The sequence below is a fragment of the Symphodus melops genome, assembly GCF_947650265.1.
Source record: "Symphodus melops genome assembly, chromosome: 5".
NCBI lineage: Eukaryota > Metazoa > Chordata > Actinopteri > Labriformes > Labridae > Symphodus > Symphodus melops.
This window is the reverse complement of record NC_136695.1, coordinates 13,555,630-13,573,299: the sequence shown is the minus strand read 5'-3', so window position 1 is coordinate 13,573,299 and position 17,670 is coordinate 13,555,630. Positions and strand designations below refer to the sequence as shown.

Here is a 17,670-nt window from a genome sequence, read left to right as displayed (position 1 = left end):
TGGTTGAGAGGAGGAAAGAAAGTGTGTGAAGCTCGGCCAAAAGGCTCCAAATATAGCGCAGGTCATTTTAGTGTGTGACTCAGGAACTCACAGGTCTGACAAAACAGAGGAGGGTTTCAAAGTGAAATTGTTGCCGATATGTACTTGTTTACAACTTGCTGCGGCTTCTTTGCCTTTTTAACATGAGTGAACAAGTTTACCTGAAATGAGAGTCTTCATTTAATCGATGAGGAATAGAGTCGAATGAACACTTAACCTGTTATGGATTGCAACTAAAAAAATACGGTTTAACTCAAGGCCAGTTTGGAATTAAGAATATCACTTAACCCAGGTTATCATTCTGTGTGCTCCAGCTTCCCTTCTCTCTCACAAAGCTGGTTGAAACCCCTATCTGACAAAGTGGAGTCCAAAGAGGACAGCGAGAGATAGCATATCTGTGTGTGTGTGTGTGTGTGTGTGTGTGTGTGTCAGTTTTATCTGATGATCCATGTTGCTACCCAGCCAAGCCCCCGCAACATGGAGGCTGGTAATTTTTCCATGCTGTCAAGTGTGGTTACATTAACACAGCATGGTTCATCACAGTGATGATGATTCATTGCAAAAGTCCCTTCGAGAAGATACTCAGAGACTAATCTTCAATAGTTGGGCCACACGAGTGTGACTCTCTTTCTGTCTCGAAATGTCAAAAACAGAATCTAAAGCTATTTATTATTGTACTGTTATCCCTTCCTCTACTGCAAAAATAAATGGGGAAAAAAATAGATTGTGTGGCACTGAGTCAGGAGTCACAGAGATTTAGTCTACAGGATGTCCACAGGCTTGGCAGGTCCACTCACCACACTGACCAAAGGATTATAAGCACATAGGACTTTGCTGGCCTCGGTTTGAGAGCGCCTCTTTAATTCTGCATGTTGCTCTCACAACATATTTTATCGAACATGAGGGATAATTGAGAAAGGCCGCTGTCATGCAGGCGAGGCAACTCATCCGAGTGTTTGAAAGGACAGTACATGAACCTCATGTGTCACGCAAACACCGGGCTCGATGGATGATGTCGATGGATGATGATGAATCTGCTCTGTAAAGTTCAATCTTTTGTCCTGAGAAGCTCTTCCAGTGACACTAAAACAAAAACTAAAGAGACAAATATCAAATATTTAGGACTATGATCTGAGGGGGAAAATGTCAATGTTTCAAAAAAGCATACAAATAAGATTTAAGATCAATCCTCACTCACTGCTCTTCACCAAGGTTGCTCTATCCAAATCTGTCATCATAAAAGTCTACTTGCATTTCATTACAGATTATTTTTTATTTGTCCAACTTTGTTTGGCAGCTCCCTTGTTTCTTCCATGTGCCTCCACATGACGACAGAAAGCTCTACCAGGAATGGACCACACTGTGTCTGGCATGTGGACATCCCTTTCCCTATTTCCCTCTCCCAGCATTCCAAGAAGTATACATCACCTGCACAAGGCTGCCAAGGACGAGACATACATCATGCTGTCGAGAGCGAGCGAGCGAGCGAGCGAGCGAGGGAGCGAGCGAGAGACTGGCCAACAAATAGTTCTGCCCTCTGTCCAGTTTACAGAGCAGGGAGACTGAGTGCAGACTCATTCAAGCACATAAAAGTATATTTGAATTAATTCAGGGTGAATATTTGAAAAAAAGAGGGAGCCAGAATCCGATCTAACCCTCCAACTAAATGCTCATGTACACAAGACTCAAATGACAAGCAATAACTCCACAACTTCCTAGATTGTGACTGCTCTTAAATTAGACGGCTTCAGGTCACAGCAAGTTAACGTCCAAGAGCTGACATTAACGTAATGTAGAGCTGGCTGCTTCACAGGCACTGTAAGTAATTCATGAGGATACGTGAACAGTGATGGTGATACCCTCTGCCCCCCCCCTCGACCTCCCTCTCCATAAATCCTGGCAGTGAAAAATGAGAAGGCAATCAATTGAGAGGTGGGTCGACTGAATTCTTCTGGGAAACAGTTTGGTTTTGGCAGTTGCAGGGAACAAGGGGGGCGTACATGTGTATGGTTTCTTACCTGAACCTCTTTGACAAACTGTCACAATATTTTCAGTGCAAGTGTGTGTAAACACTAAACCGCTATAAGAACAAGCTCAAATGGACAGACTAGATGGAAATGTGCAAATATTTCAGGTAGGTAGGTAGGTAGTAGTTATTAGCACAGTTTATTCTAAAGAAGTTCTCCCTTTGTAGCTCCCTGAATGATCCATGAAATCCTTTCAGCCACAGCGTCTCCATCTCCTCGACTGAAAGTACAGTGGAAAGTGACGGTGATGAAACTCACTGCAGGTCACCAGCCTGATTCCGAGCAGTCGTTTATAATGAGGAAACGGGATGAGCTGGAACTCAACAGATCAGCCCCACATGACTCCGACTTCACTCAGATTTCAGACTCTGTTTGGTAACTTTTGACATGACATGAAGCAATTATGTACAAAAACAAGGCCAGCCGAGTTATAGTCAGGCTGCTATGTTCTCCTCTTCCCGGCATTTGTTTCCATAGCTATCACTTACCATGAGCTCTAAACACGAGCAGTTTATAATCCTGAGGCTCTATAGGCCTCCCAACCACTTAAAACACAACTATGAGCCATCAGACTCTGAGGCTAAATAAATCCCTTCTTACACAGTATCCATCAGTAGGAAGATCCATCATGAACATCTGTTTGACATAGTTTTATAAACAGAAAGCTTACATGGTATCTTTTGCTATGAAAAAGGAAAGAAACCCTTTTGCTAAAAAAACTGTGGCCAAAGATGTGTTACGGAAAAAATAAAAATAAAGCTCAGTGTCATACTGACATACATTTCCTGTTCTACTGTCCAACATCATTCGAAAAGACCAAACACAGAAACAGATATAAAACGTGTTTACAACCACAGGATTGAGAAAAGTTTAATAACAATAATTTATACTTTACTAATCCCACACGGGGAAATTCAGTTTACACTCTGTTTAATAGAGCAGTTTTGGAGTTCAGTGCCTTGCTCAAGGGGCACCTTGGCAGTGCTCAGGAAGTGGGCAAAAAGAATGCTGATTTTAATCCTTCAGCTGAATTACATGATGAGACTTTGAACATAAAAAACAGCAAACAATGGACTCTCAGGTGACATTCAATGAGTGTTACAAGGTTTCAGGTATTTTTACTGCTCTTACCTCTCCAGTTACCAAACCAATTTGTGCCGGGACTTAAACCCTGTAGTTCCCAACCCAAGTCCCTACAGACTGAGCCACTGCCGCCCCGAACTGCCCTCTACATATACTCTACATCTATGCAGCTTAAGTGACAACACGGGAGACAGCACACAGCCTGTCGTGGTGAAGGTGAAACTGACAACACAACATACTGAAGACACTAAAGAGAAAACTGCTGTTTTCAACTTTAAAGACAATGGGCAACAAAAAAGTCCATTAGACCTGAGAGGCAAGAACACACCAAGACTAAGCTGAGCGACCTCAGGAAACAGGAACCCATGTGAAGGACTCATCGAGTTTGCTTAGCAAACAGAGCTGCTGCTGCTGCTGAGCTTCTTGTACACAGATTTACTGTGTTGGTATCGAAAGGCCTCTAACTTAGCCTGCAATACAAGCTTTCAGGTTCACACACATACATGGCCTGATAAATCACATCTGAAGTTCAAACGACTGATCCTTTTCAAGATGATGGTGGTCATGTTAAGGTCATATAGGCCTCTGTAAATAAGGAGGCAACAATCACCACAGAGTGGTTTTGTGGTTTACCGGCCTCCTTAGTGGCATGCTGTAGTCAGCACTCACAGGCAGGGCTGAGTGTCTGTGCTTTCCTGGAAGAAATGAGTAAAACAGAGTGGCCACAAAAGGAAAAAGGATTCTTTTCATAAATCTTAGTGCCTATTGAGCGAGCAACACAACCAACAGCTATGTATTATAGAATTAAAGATGGCAGACGAGCACAGAGTGAGCAATGACCTCGTCTTAATACAGGCAACAGTCAATCAGTACAGCTTTTCCTCAGAGACTTTAAAGACACAGAGGCTCAGTGGCTTACTGGACAACACAGAGGGATATTATATTTCTAACTAAGTATATTAAAGTAAAACATTTAATTTCCAATCAAAAGTCTCGGCCATTTGTTTTTGTGTCATACAGAATGAATCTGGACAAACATCTCCAACCTGCCGGGGCCCGCTGTAGGATCACGACACATATCAAGCCAGCTGTTTATCATTGCTCACATCTGGGCCATCTTCAGGTGTCCATGGCCAAACATAGCCTATGTTTGCAATATGTACGCTCAATATGCAACATTAACAAAGTCGGTCATTTAAAAGTAGCTCCTGATCAGCTTGTGAGCTTTAATATAAAATAACTAAATCAAACATTGCACCCATTTAGCCAATTTTTTTAAATTTATTTTTTTACCTTCACTGACCGTACAAAACATTTCCACCAAAGAAATCGGACAGAGATGCCAATGCAACACAGCTCTGTAATAATGCCAAATGAAAAGAGCTACTGTGACTAACAGATGCTTGGCTGGTTTGATGTTTTTACTTGTCACAATTTCTGGAATATAAAATCAGAGCTTGCCCTACTTATTCTTGAGAGGCAAGTTGACTAAAATCTCACACAGAAGCTACATGCATTGAGACGGTTGTCTGACTGATTCTGAGTTCAAACTTTTGTCAGAAGAGACCAAAGCATTTGATCAGTCTGCCATCTGTAAGTTATAGTTATTTGAAAGCAGCTTTATGCCAGTCCCTGTTAGACACGTTGTCAGAGAAAAATCAGGACTGTCGGTTTAACATGAAACTATATGTATGAAATTAAAACCTTTTTTTTTCATCTTGAATGGTAGCGTGTACCTTTGATTGACACTGATCAGAAGCAGCATTACTCAAGTACTCAAAGAGACTGTGAATAAATGAAACCTAGCTGCTGATCAACTGACTTTAAATAGCAGTCAGGAGTGAAAACAACCATTTTAAGTTAATATGCAGGAACTCAGATCAACCATTCTCCCCCAACGATTATCATTTTCCCCAAGCTTTGTAAAGCCTGCATCAAGTTGGCCAGCAGCCCTCTGCCAGGGGCTTTGGCCAATACTGAGGATTAAAACCCTGCAAGCCTATAAATACACCGAGCAGACCAGCGTCAGCACCCAGCCAGCTATTGCTCTCACCTCTCGCTGCTGGATGGCTGGCATGTGTTTTTCCTTTTTCAGTCTCTCTTGCTTTTACTTTCTCGCCATGTTGCCAGTTTCTCAGCCTCTCACTGTGCTCCTTTTTTTACTCGTGTTCCTACTTTTTTCCCCCCCCTCAGACTCACTCTGTTTGTTTCCCACTCTTCTTGTCACTCACTCCATCCCTCTCGCACTCTCTCGCTTGGCAGGGCCTCTTAATTGGAGAAAAGCTGCGAGAGGGCTTTCAGTTTGAGGTTAAAATTGCATCTGACCTGCCTCCTGCTGCATCTCCTCTTCTCTCCTTTGGCTGTATCACAGGACGTACCCAGGGGCTGAATGCAGATGTCAGAAGGAGTGGTGAAGTGGGAGGCACAAAGTTATCTCTGACCACTGACTGACAGCAGATAAAAGGTAAACAAGCACAATGAAATTCACCTGAAAAACACATTTCATAAGTATGATTTGGCAGTTTAAATCCTCAAAAGGCACCCAGGAAGTTCATCATACCGAAAACAACCTTCACTATCACAAATGGTGGAGCATTTGCAACGACTTGCCTCAATCTCTCCCAGACATGAAACGAAACCACACGAGGGAATCTGCAACGTGTCAGTCATTACCACACAATAGGAATTCATCAACTTTTTTTAAAAAAAAGCCTCGTTTCTGTACAAAACAGGCATCATGAGGGTTGCCAATTCCTATCAACATCAACAGAAACTAAAAAAGGCCAGAGGCAGACGATAAAAAAAAACTTACATTAGACGTAACAGCAGTTTTATAGAAGAGATACACGATTAAAAGACCATTAAATCACAACAACGGTCAAACAACCTTAAAACATAAAGGGTACATACAATTACAGACAGGCCACACATGTACACAAACCTGTAAACACACTCCAAGACAACATCTGGAAAATGAAGTTCTATTACACACAAACAAAATGACACAGCCTTTACATGGTAATTATGGTGAGAGGCTGCGTTCAGTCTGTCACAACTTCCTTGTTGTCAGTGGGAGAGGATAAGAGGGATTTGTTGCACAATGGGCTACAGCCAGGCACAGAAACCATTACTTCCACCCAGTTAGACCACAGACTGGACCGTCTGACCCATAGGGCTGTAGAACAGGACCAGTAAACGTCAACCAGCAAGGGGATATCAGTAACACCCCAAAATGCGAATGAGCATTTGAAAGGACGATCAATTAAACTTTGGAGCAGGGTCTTTACATCGTGTACGGTTGATGATGCTGTGTGTTTACTATGTTTAAAATTAAAGCTTTTGAACATGTGACACCGTCTTCAAATAAGCTGTATAAATCTGACAAACTGCCTAAACCAAAGAGATATTTTTAGATCGATGCATCCATACTGTGTTGTTTACAGCACAGTGTCAGTCAGAATCATTTTTCATTTGGAAAGTAGAAGGTTGGACTGCAAACAAATATTGATCTCCTTGACAACTGGCTTCCTACACCACTGTCACGCCCACATCTTTGGCCCCGCTGACTGCACAGCCTGGTGCCAGGCTGGGAATATGCAGCCGTTCTGGGTACAATTACAGACTGAAAATACGTCACGTTTTGGGGACTGATGAATCAGTTCTGTCAGACTGTAATGTTAACCATTTAGATTAGAGCTGAGAGATGTATCGTTTTTACAAATGCAACATGCGTATGCACAATGGTCTCATCGCAGTCATGCAAAGTCAGCGAGATGACAAGAAGCACATCATGCTAGTTCACACCACTTTTGTCTTGTTTGCTGCAAACTAATACCTCAGTGTTCTTGTGTGCATGACCAAGCTACAGTACAAGTCTGTCCGATGTCACCATCAGTCGTCAGAGAGCTGACCACTGATACCTGTGTCAGAGCCTGTCAGTGTGCCCACTCCAAACAGAACCATAAAGAGTAACTTGTAATGATTGAATGTTGATTGTCCATGATGATGCTATCGCTAAGAATGCATATGCTTGATAAATGCCAATAAAGCAAGAAAATGTCATTCACATAAAACAAAGCTCAGCTTGCTGCACAGATCAACGCTCCCTTGAACCACATTACAGTGTTGCACCATTTCATGGACGTTTATATTACTTACAAACTGAGACCCAACACATCACTTCCTATTACTGACATCTACAAAAGGAAAGGAAAACGTTTCGCTCCTTCAAACGGACGGCCTTCATCCCAGTCTATCGCAAACTTAAACAACAGATAGGAGTCCAAAGTCAAGTGTAGGTAACACGAGAGAGGGCTATTATAGCGCGCACGTTTTAAAGATGGTAGACTGCAAGAGAGGCGTCCCCGCGGACTCAACCTGGATACCTTAAAACGGCTGTACACTGCAAGATATTTTTAACAGATCTGTGCTAAACAAACTTCTCGTGAAAAATGTATAAGTGGCCCAGAGGTGCACTTCTCTATTTGTTTGTTTGACTGCTGAGGGGCGCCAGTCAGGTTGTGTCCTCACTAACGCTGTGCTGGGATCCTAGAGTAAATACGACAAAAGATATGCAGCGAATAATAACAATAACAAAAAGACATTAAAATACTTAGTTAAATAATGAGGAGAAATGTTTGCCCCAACTTCCAGCACTGTTTCACATTCTGTGTATTTTAACGGCGCTAGCTACGTTTGGCTCAGTGTTACATGCCAGTGTCAGCTTCGCCCGTCTGTAGCTCCTGAGGCACAAGCACACCACGTTTGCCCCACTGTGCGGCGCGCTACATGCTAGCACAGGAGGTGGAAGTGCGCGGGCCTCGTCTCCTTTGGGTCTCGAATATCTGCGCGCCTCGACAACTGTACAGTCGCTGATGTGTGTTAACAAAACCATGTCACAAAAAAAGTGATTTTTGTTTTGGCACGGTGGTTAAGGCGTGACATCTGTTCCACTAGATGTGTTTTTGTTGTTCAAAATAAACTCAAACATCCTGTAGGCAAACTAGCCATGCAACGACGCTAAGCCAGCTAAGGCTAGAGAGGCACCCGAAGCTCGTCTCTCCCCTTATGCTACTTAATGACAGGAGGATTATTTTTTTTTCCTTTGGGTTATGACTCCGATGCCACCCGTCTTACTGTGAGAAATCACTCGCTGGCAGCACTTGGCAGCGAGGGGCAGAAAGAGCAGATAACTCGCGTCTTAAGAGTGATGGGGAGAATGTTATTCTGCTGAGAGAACGGATGAAACTCTTAAGCTGATACCCACCCACACAGACTATCACAAAGACCAGGATCCTTTTGTGGACCGATGTTTAGCGAAACACATTACACAGGATGATATGGCACATAAATCAGAACCTGTGTAAACACGCCTGTTGCTCATGAATTGTAATCATGTAATGCTAAATTGTAGATACCAACATGCAGAGAAAGGGAATAATAATTAATGTGCACAGTCTTAAAATGAGGAACCTGATGGGGATCAACATAATCCTCCTGTCAAAGACGAGCGCACCAGAAGACCGCTGTTTTCATTGTATTGTCTTGAAATGATGGGAGCCTAAATTAGCAGGGTCATCGTGGTCAGACAGGTGACTGCTGAAAAGAGTGCGTTTTTGTGACATCCCATATGACGGCCTGTTCACACGCTATCACCCCCGTTTTGCCTCAGACATGACAGCAATGTGATAATCAACTGTGCTCAGTTCACAAGACCAGAGAAAGATGTCTTATATGTCAGAGTTTAAAGCCACCCTCTCCTCTGAATGTGTGCTCTTTTGTGCTGTAAAAATAAAGGATTAACTAAATGTTATTTTACTCGCTTAACTGAAATGCATCTCTGAAACACTGGCTTTCAAAGTGCAACACTTCATTCAACATTTACATTGTGCCAATCAATAGATCATTTTGTTTGAGAGGGAGTAGACCTCTGCAGATCAGTCAGCCAGCCCTCAATCATCTATTCTTACACCTATATAACTGACAACATCCATGGTAAAGAGTTGAGGGGGGGGGGGGGGGGGGAGTCAGTGACAGCAGGTCCCAAATATTAAGGGGTCACGCAGGACACCGGTTTGGGCCAGGGCATTCCTGGCTCATGCAGTTGGGTTTGTCTGGGAAATGACTGAGCAAACAGGGGCCAGAGTGGCTTCCCCTTACTGGCACCAGTGCTTTGTCCCCTCTAATCCACTCCAAAGAGCCACAGTCAAACACCCAGCGCCACACAGTCACCAGTAACAACACAGCACAGTCTGAGGGGACACGAAATGAATCCTGTTGGCCGAGGCAGGGAGACAGGCACCAGTTTACTCATCAGATTTAGGCACAAAAAACAGGTCTGGCTGATGATCACAGGGGACCTTTTTGAGCCAATCAAAGTGTGAGATATTGACTTCTTCAGGGATGCTGACTAACACGACTGGCAATGAGCACCAGCCAAACATGGGTGTGTAAGGTGAATTTGCTAAACTATCGGCCAAGTTGTCGGATATATAAAAGTCACATAACAGAGTGATTTGTGACTGATAACGCAGGCTAAATTAATCCCTGTCTTCTGATTGTTCCGCTCTGACTTTATGCCTGAACATGGGATTATGCACAATCACGTAATGAAACTCACATTTTCCAGCAGAAACCTACATGACTGTGACGTCCCTCTTCATATAATCTCATGTACATTTAAAACAATAAACTGATTGTCTTGCCTCTCAGACGAGGTTTGGTTGCAGCTGAATCCGGCGTTGAGGAAAAATATGCATAAATCAAAAATATAGGTCTTATGTCATTTTAAAACGGGTCCATTAACGTGCCCACTTATTGGTTATAGGAGTGCATCATGTTAACTGCAGTCTGAGTGTATGCTATTTGACATTTCTGTTAGGGAGGATCAGCTTTCAAAATACAAAAATAGGCAGGAAGGTAAAAATGTTCAGAGGAAGAACAGTTCTGCACTGCTGAACAACAGGCTGTATGGGCAGATGGGGAGATCAACTGAATTACATTAATACAGTCTCTCTCGCAGCTGACGTTAAAGTAAATCTACTTATCTGTGCCTCACCGTGTTTAATTTGTTAAATAAAGTCATATGATACAAAGACTATTCAAAAGTCAGATCCTCATTGTGCATTTAGGCATTTAAAGTGCTATTGAATTCATCAGATGGGCAGAACGAAATACAAATGAATCAAGGAAAAGAGGAGTCACCAGAACATTGTGCCCGCACAGCTCTGGGAAGGATATGAGAAATGATGCCAGTACCATTCTAAACTAGATTTTCCTAAATTACAAGCAACAGCACATGATCCACAATCTGACAAACTATTAACAGCGTTGTAAAAAATTGTTGTAGGACTGGGCCGATACAAAGAAACACCCTGCTTAAAGTTTCACTTCAATGTGAGTTGGCTTAAGTATGACATGGTTACAGGACCCATCTTAAAAAAAATCTATATTTGAATCCAAGGTAGAAAGGATTTTTTTTTTTAATGTTCAAGATGAAAACACTTACCTCAAAGATGCTGAGTCAGTTTAAACCGTATGAACTTTTTAAAACACAAAATATGTGGACAGACCAAGGCCAGATATTGGCAGAAGCTGTGTAAAAACAGACATGTTCAAGTACTCACTTGTCATATTCTGCGTTGTCTCTGTCACAGCGTGCATCCTTGTGCTTCTGCCAGTCCTTCCCATGCTTGCAGGTAGTGAGGAGAACCACATCCTCTGAGTTATGAACATGATATAAAGCGTTCCGAGTGTCAGAACCTATTCCAGTTAGGTACCGCTTCCCCTTAAAAACAAGCATGTACTTCCTAAAAGGGGGAATAGTGTTATGTTTTAGGTAGCCCCTTTCCCCTCCTGTCCTTGGGTGGTCTTTGGAGAAAAGAGGGATAGAAACGTCAAAGTGTGGCCTGAAGTTTTCTGTGCTAATGCTTGCCTTGGCCAACATAGCAAGGCCTATGTCAAAACCAAGGTCTTCTGTGTAGTCTGGCCAGGTGCCAGAGTATAAGTTGAAGATGATGTGGTTTTTGCCCCCATTCCAAAGAGGAAGGCTCTGAATTTTTGCTTTCAAGTTGTGAACATACTGGGGTGAAAGCTGATCCCGGTCCAGTGTGTCCAAACTCAGGACAAATAGGCATGCCTGTCCTGGATCCGGCGTGTAGAACCTTGATCCTTCAATAGAGGACAAGATGTTCTGGTAACTCTCTGACATCTTCTCCCCCTTTTGCTGGGGGTAGACATACACTTTAAATCCATTCTTCTCACACAGGGAAAAGTCGAAGCAGGACTCCATCCTGCAGCGTCGTCCAGTGTAAACGCCTGAGTTAGCATCCCTCTTCTGCCTCGGAGATATGTGCTCATTGTGATCATCGCTCTGCTCTTGGTCCAAGGAGCAGAAAGGCTGCAGAGACCCCGGGAAGCGACGCCAGCGCGCCCCTGAGAGGTTGCGCTCATCACGCCGGCTGGGACTCCGTCTGGACAGTGGGACTTGTATACCCCCAAAGCAAAACAAAAGGATGAGACACGCGCCGGCGGAGAACAGGCTTAAGTACCGTTTTTTGGCCTGCATGTGTCCTTAGATCTGGGATAAGATGTCTGAAGATAAATCCAAGAAGTGCCAAAGTTTGGGTTTCACCACCTCCTGCGGGATCGCTCCGCCATCTTCCCCCGGGCTGCTGCGCGCTCACGTCGTCCACCTTCTGCTTCAGATGCCTTTCACAGGTCCAGGTCCGGGAACTGATCCAAAGCATGTGGGCGACTTATAATGTTCATCCACCTCGTCTCCTCGTCTCCAGTTTAATCGACTCACTGGTTCAATTTCTCCTATGCAAAAGAGTAACCCAGTCTACCTATAAACGGGGATCTATGGTTAAAGTGGGACCCCGCTCTCTTATGTATACTAAGTTGAAAAGGCTTAAAATGCTGAATTTCCACAAAGTCTTCATGTTTGGCCATCAGAATTAAATTGATATCGACATGGCACAGAGTGAGTACAAACTTGAGTATCGTTAAAGCATTAGAGTGTCAGACTTGTTGACTATAGTTAACTATTGTCTCTACTGCAAATTAACAACAAAGAAGGCACTGGAAGCTTAACTATTCAACATACCCAGTTTAAAATGTTTTCACAACCCCTTTGGTTAATGTGCCAATGAATACAAAGGAGCATTTCGACTCTTTGCTTATTCTAAACAGCGATTTTCTCCCACTGATTTAGCTAGCTAGCGAGCTAAAACACTGGCTAGTTTGTGAAAACATTCTCAGTTAGCTTGTTAGCTTGTTAGCTGAGCGGCTGCATCAAAGTGAAGACAACCCGGCCGGCAGTCTTTCTCCTCCCTTTAAAAAAACACCTAACTTAGTCTTCTGTCTTTCCACAGAGCCGACAGGATAACCCCTCCGTTACATGTCTTCAGTCGTGTAAAGTGTTGAAGTGGTGTCTTTCTCCCAAACACAAAAACAAGAGGTGGTGTTGTTGCTGCTGTGGAGACTACAAGCTTCAGTCTCACCACGACGGCTGCTCGTGATGATGTGACGTCCCTCCCCGACGCACGCTGCTTTACTATTGGCCCGCGTCATATCCGAAGGGGCGGGGCTTCTGCTGCACCTATGCACATCTAGAAGAACGGTAACAAACAATTAAACGTACCTGCACTGATTTATGGGCTGAGATGTAGGATTTTCCACATTAGGCCATATGAGACGTGTAAAATTATATATTAACAAAGATAGGTAGCTTGTCATTTAGATTATTACACACTGATGAGTGATTAAAACATGCAATATTCTCACCAATGATTGATTGATTATTATTAATAATAATACATTTATTTGATGGCACCTTTCAAGCCACCCAACATGGGATAAAAGCATCAGACTCTGATAAAAGCATAAAAAAACACAGAATGATTGATTGATGTTACATTGATAGGACTTTATTGTCAAACTTTAATATCTGCCTTGCATTACAGCGGCTCTATTTACAACATCTAAATCAAATATATGATGCAAATATACAAACTTTTGACATAGTATTCAAACAAGTATATTTACAAATATGTCAGAGGCCTTCAGTGTGCTTCAAACACGGAATTAGCTTCATATTAAATTGTAGGGTTGACTGTACACAACTGTTGTTCAGTCTGATCTTATTAAAAAGTGGGACGTTGTATAGGTTTGATGGTCATATTTTAAATTCACTATTAAGGGTATGGATATGGTCACACCTGTTAGCAAGCCTGAACATATTTTTATAGTAGGCTAATTCAGAGAGTCTCTGAAGCAGTTAGTTTGCTGACAGTCTTTAAGCAGATTTTCAATTGGTGGAGCAGTTTAAAGCAGACTTTAAAGTGGAAACACATTTATTATTTATTGGTCTGGAGCTTTTCACCATATCACAAGATGTTCAGTCCAGTTCTGTAAAATTTAGCTCATGTGATGAACAAGAGACAAAAACACAACTCATTTTTCTCTGCTGGTGGAATCAGATCCTCAAGAACTATGGCTTCAGCTCTTAAAAATTCAACTGGGAGGGACAATTGAACTGAAAAAAAAAACGACTGATCAACTGGAGAAATTATAAATTGTCCAAATGTCAGAAAAGGCCCAAAATCAAAGGACAACAAAGGAAGACTATATGGTTGGAACTAAAAAGCCCTATACTGACTGAAGAGGGAAGCAAACATTTTGCGGCTCATTCTTCAAGTAGACTGCTTGAGGACCTTGAAATCCACAGATAGGCCCTGAGACAGTCCATCACATTCAACTCAGAGGAAACTTAAAGTAGCAGCCAGTGGATATGACTGAAGTAGAAACCTCCAAGAACATGATATCAGGAAAACAGAACAAGGAGATGGTACTGGGACACCAGAACCCACCATTTGGCCCCTGGAGCTGTTATTTTTGATTCTAACACAGATTATTGTTAGGGTACAGGATGCAAAAATAAATTATTCTTACTCATGCTGTATTTTTCAATGTGTTTTAATATTTTTAAGGCTAATGGTTGCAGACAGTTGAATACCCCTTTCTTATGATAACATTAAAATATTCAATCATTATGCTGGTGGACAGAGACCATTTGTAAGTCAGGGTTTGGTTTTAGTTGTGCAAACACTAATGTTGTACTGCAGATGACGGGCTACTCCTGCTATGAGACCAAAAAGTAAGATGCCTGCAAGATTTTAATTTCTGGAACCTTTTAAAGCCTTCTTCTGAACAATTATGATTCATTAAGTGTGTGTGTGACAAGATCAGTCCAAATGTTATTAATTTACCAGATCCTTTTAATATTAGTCATATTAGTGGTGTGCTTTGACTGAACATGACCACTGAGCCCTCTATTTGGACAAAAAGAAAAATATATTTTAGCCTCAATAAAAAATGGAACTTAGGGGAACCATTGGATAAGAATGGAGAGTTTGCCCTAATAGGAATTGCCTGGGTGACTGAGGACCAGCAGGACAATGGCACTGCAGTGCATTAGCCAGCAGGTCTTTTCTGGCATGTAGTAAGCCATGTTGTGTTTTCACAGCTGCTGTGGTCTGAAAGACTACAAGTGATTTTTCAGGAGCGGGCAAAGAGCAAGGAGGAATGTGAAGCTGCGTTCCTCAGGAGCTGTGGACCAGCTATCTGCACTGCCTCTGTTCCCCATGGACCACTGATCAAAGACTGTGAGGGATACGATGGCCACCTCCTCATTCTCTACCTCCTCCCTTTCTCTTTGTCTCTCCTATTTCTGTCTCACTCAGCCCTCTTCTCCCTCTATCACTCTCTTTCCTCCCCTCTCCGGTGTCCTTGAAACAATTAAAAATGGGGTACTGATGTGAATACACGGATTGTGCTCTGGTTTGCTACTGCAAAGATATGATGCACATTGTTTACAGTATTTGTGACAGCATTTTTGCACAAACTCTTTAAAGTTGTCCATCCCTGCTAAATTATGATGATCCCTAATTTTAAAGATGGACATTTACAATTGGATTTACAGTAGGCTTATTTGAAGGTCTCATTTATAATTATAACACATTATAAAAGACTAAGAAAAAAAATCATGAAGTAAGGTGGACAATTACAGACAATTACAAAAAAAAAAAATCATCTTTGGGCCTCTGCTTTATTTCAGCTATTATCTGCAGCTAAATGGGTATGAGAGAACGAGTGTGGAGATGCCTCCTCCCTGCTGTTGCATTGTGTTCGCTTGCCAGATTTAAAGCAGCAGGGTTACTGAGCCAGAGTAGCACTCCCACTGAGTAAAACACACAACCATGTCAATATCTAATTTGGATTCACCCAGGTCAACATACTTTCCCAAGCCTCTCCGCTAGTTAGCCAAGCAACTAAACAGCCAAATTGAGATTTAGTGTATCCTTCAAATCACATTTTTTTGCTTTTTTACATTGCTTTTTGTTAATGTCTGTGCAGATTCAATTTATAATACATACACACATATATCAATATGGGATTCTTGCAAAAGTTGTGTATTGCATGATTAAACATGCAGCTGCACTCTTTAGTTGTGCATGAGCCTTTTTCATTTAGAGTACAGCCATGATTGCTATAATTTAATGTCCCCCAGTGACCATCTTGGTAAGGAACCTCGTCCATCTGTTTTGACGTTAAAATGCACAAATCTCTTTGCAGTGTTTCAGGACTAACATAGAAATGAAATGTTCAGGTAAGAAATGATGTTGTTTTGATGCAAATAGGGCTTGTAGGCTTGAATGCTGTAGTGTGTAGGCAGTAACGGTCTCCTGATTTATTTTCAAGTCGAGTAGATAAAGAAATTGCTTTTTATTTCAGAAAATACAATGTACGCTTGTTCACGGTTCAGGAAATGAATATTGTCGTCATTTAAATATGTCAGCGCAGCAAACAGCTGGTAGCTCAATTTGGCAATTTAGTTTAGTCTAAACCAGAAATCCAGAGAGAACCACGACTTGATGTTTTAATAGTGTGGTTTTGGTATTATCAAATTACCTCGATAAAATCAAACAGGATGGGAGTTTAATTAAAGGGAGCTATGGTTGTCAAATTTGGGACAGAGCCATGTTGTTTACCTCTCTTTCAATTAGTGAACCAGTTCACCAACTTTTAGCTGTAGCTTCTTGGCTCAGTAAACGATATAAATCTGGTTTTAATCCTCGAAGAATAATTAGATAAAATATGCCTTTTACTTAAGTTTGAAATTGAGTAAAAAATTTAGTAGTATACATTGAGTAAAAATAAAATTAAATACAGATTTCTGTCATCAGTGTAATACGCAAACTTTATGCAAATAAATAGAAATGGAGAAAGGCAAAAGTTTTTACAGAAAAACATAGAAATTCAGACAAAACTTGAGAGGTGAGAAGTCTCTAAATTACCAAGGCATATACCCAATGTAAAATGTTTGATTGAACACTAGTTTGGATTGGAAAAAAGACTGTAAAATATTACTCTAAATTATTGGCTTAAAAGTATTAAATACTATTTGCCAAAAACGACAAAAATTAAATCTATGACAATCCTATCAAGTTTGATTTAAGCAGACTTCTGATCATTTGAACATCCAAGTTTGGTGAGTTATGTGAGTAAATATTTGCTGTAACAATGCAAGTAAAACATTTGGCTTATTTGACTTTTGTCATCCTCCCAGGACAATAAATGTCTTGCCTGTTCTGAGCTATATAAGTTAAAAAATATCTCAGGGGTCATGAGAGTTTTTTATTGTCTCATTTTAAATGTCATCACAAAAAATGGGTAAAAGAGAAAATGAGGCCACAGTGAAAGGTCGACTCCATTAGATTTTTGATAGTCTGCTCTTGTTCCCAGCAACCATTTTTGTGAAGTATACTATCATAAGGGCCTGTCACATCAATTTGAAAGGCATCAGCAAAGAGCTTCCATGACCCTGTTAAGATCCAGAGATATTTCTTTAAAACTCTAATTAAATAAAAATGCATGTGTATACATGTGTGAGTTTGAATACTTTTTAAAAAAACTTTAAAATGTGCAGTGGTTTGTTTAATGATTACCAACATTTACATTTGTCCAGAACACCCCCCCCCCCCCCCCCCCCCCCCCAATATAATACTGTATTACAATGATCTCATTCAGAGTGAGATTGGAAAGATACATAACCTTATTATTGATAAGGTCAATTAAAGATGAACATTTGGGTTATTATAATTTTTGTGATATTAGTTCTATAAACTGATACAGAAACAGTCTACAACTAGTCTAAGTATTCCTATAATAAAAGAAGCCATGATTATATTCATATTCCTTGTTCCTGTGTTCTATCTATTCCACCGTCCTTGCTCTTATAGTATTTCCATAGTGCGGGAAACTGTGACTAAAAGGGAAGTACAGAGAAAAAACCTCTTGAGTGTGAAAGTGTGCGTGTAGACTGGCTCCCTCCTTTGTGGGAACGTCTCACTCACAGAGCAGAGATCAGGTTCAATTACACATGCAATAACTTTTAGGTCTCCATAGGCGTAAAAACGATTTGTATGCTAATAAGTACGAAGTTAATGACTTGCAATAA

At 41.4% G+C, this 17,670-nt stretch overlaps 1 protein-coding gene across 1 annotated transcript in view; it reads right to left on the bottom strand.

Moving 5' to 3' along the window:
• LOC306823911 (exostosin-1a-like) overlaps positions 1 to 12,725 on the bottom strand; it is a 33,315-nt gene extending 20,590 nt beyond the window's left edge. The window contains exon 1 of the mRNA XM_079343842.1: positions 10,775 to 12,725. Within this exon, the coding sequence (XP_079199968.1) occupies positions 10,775 to 11,715 (941 nt within the window). The 5' untranslated portion in view covers positions 11,716 to 12,725. The remainder of the gene's footprint in view (positions 1 to 10,774) is intronic.
• Between the last annotated feature and the right edge of the window lie 4,945 nt (positions 12,726 to 17,670).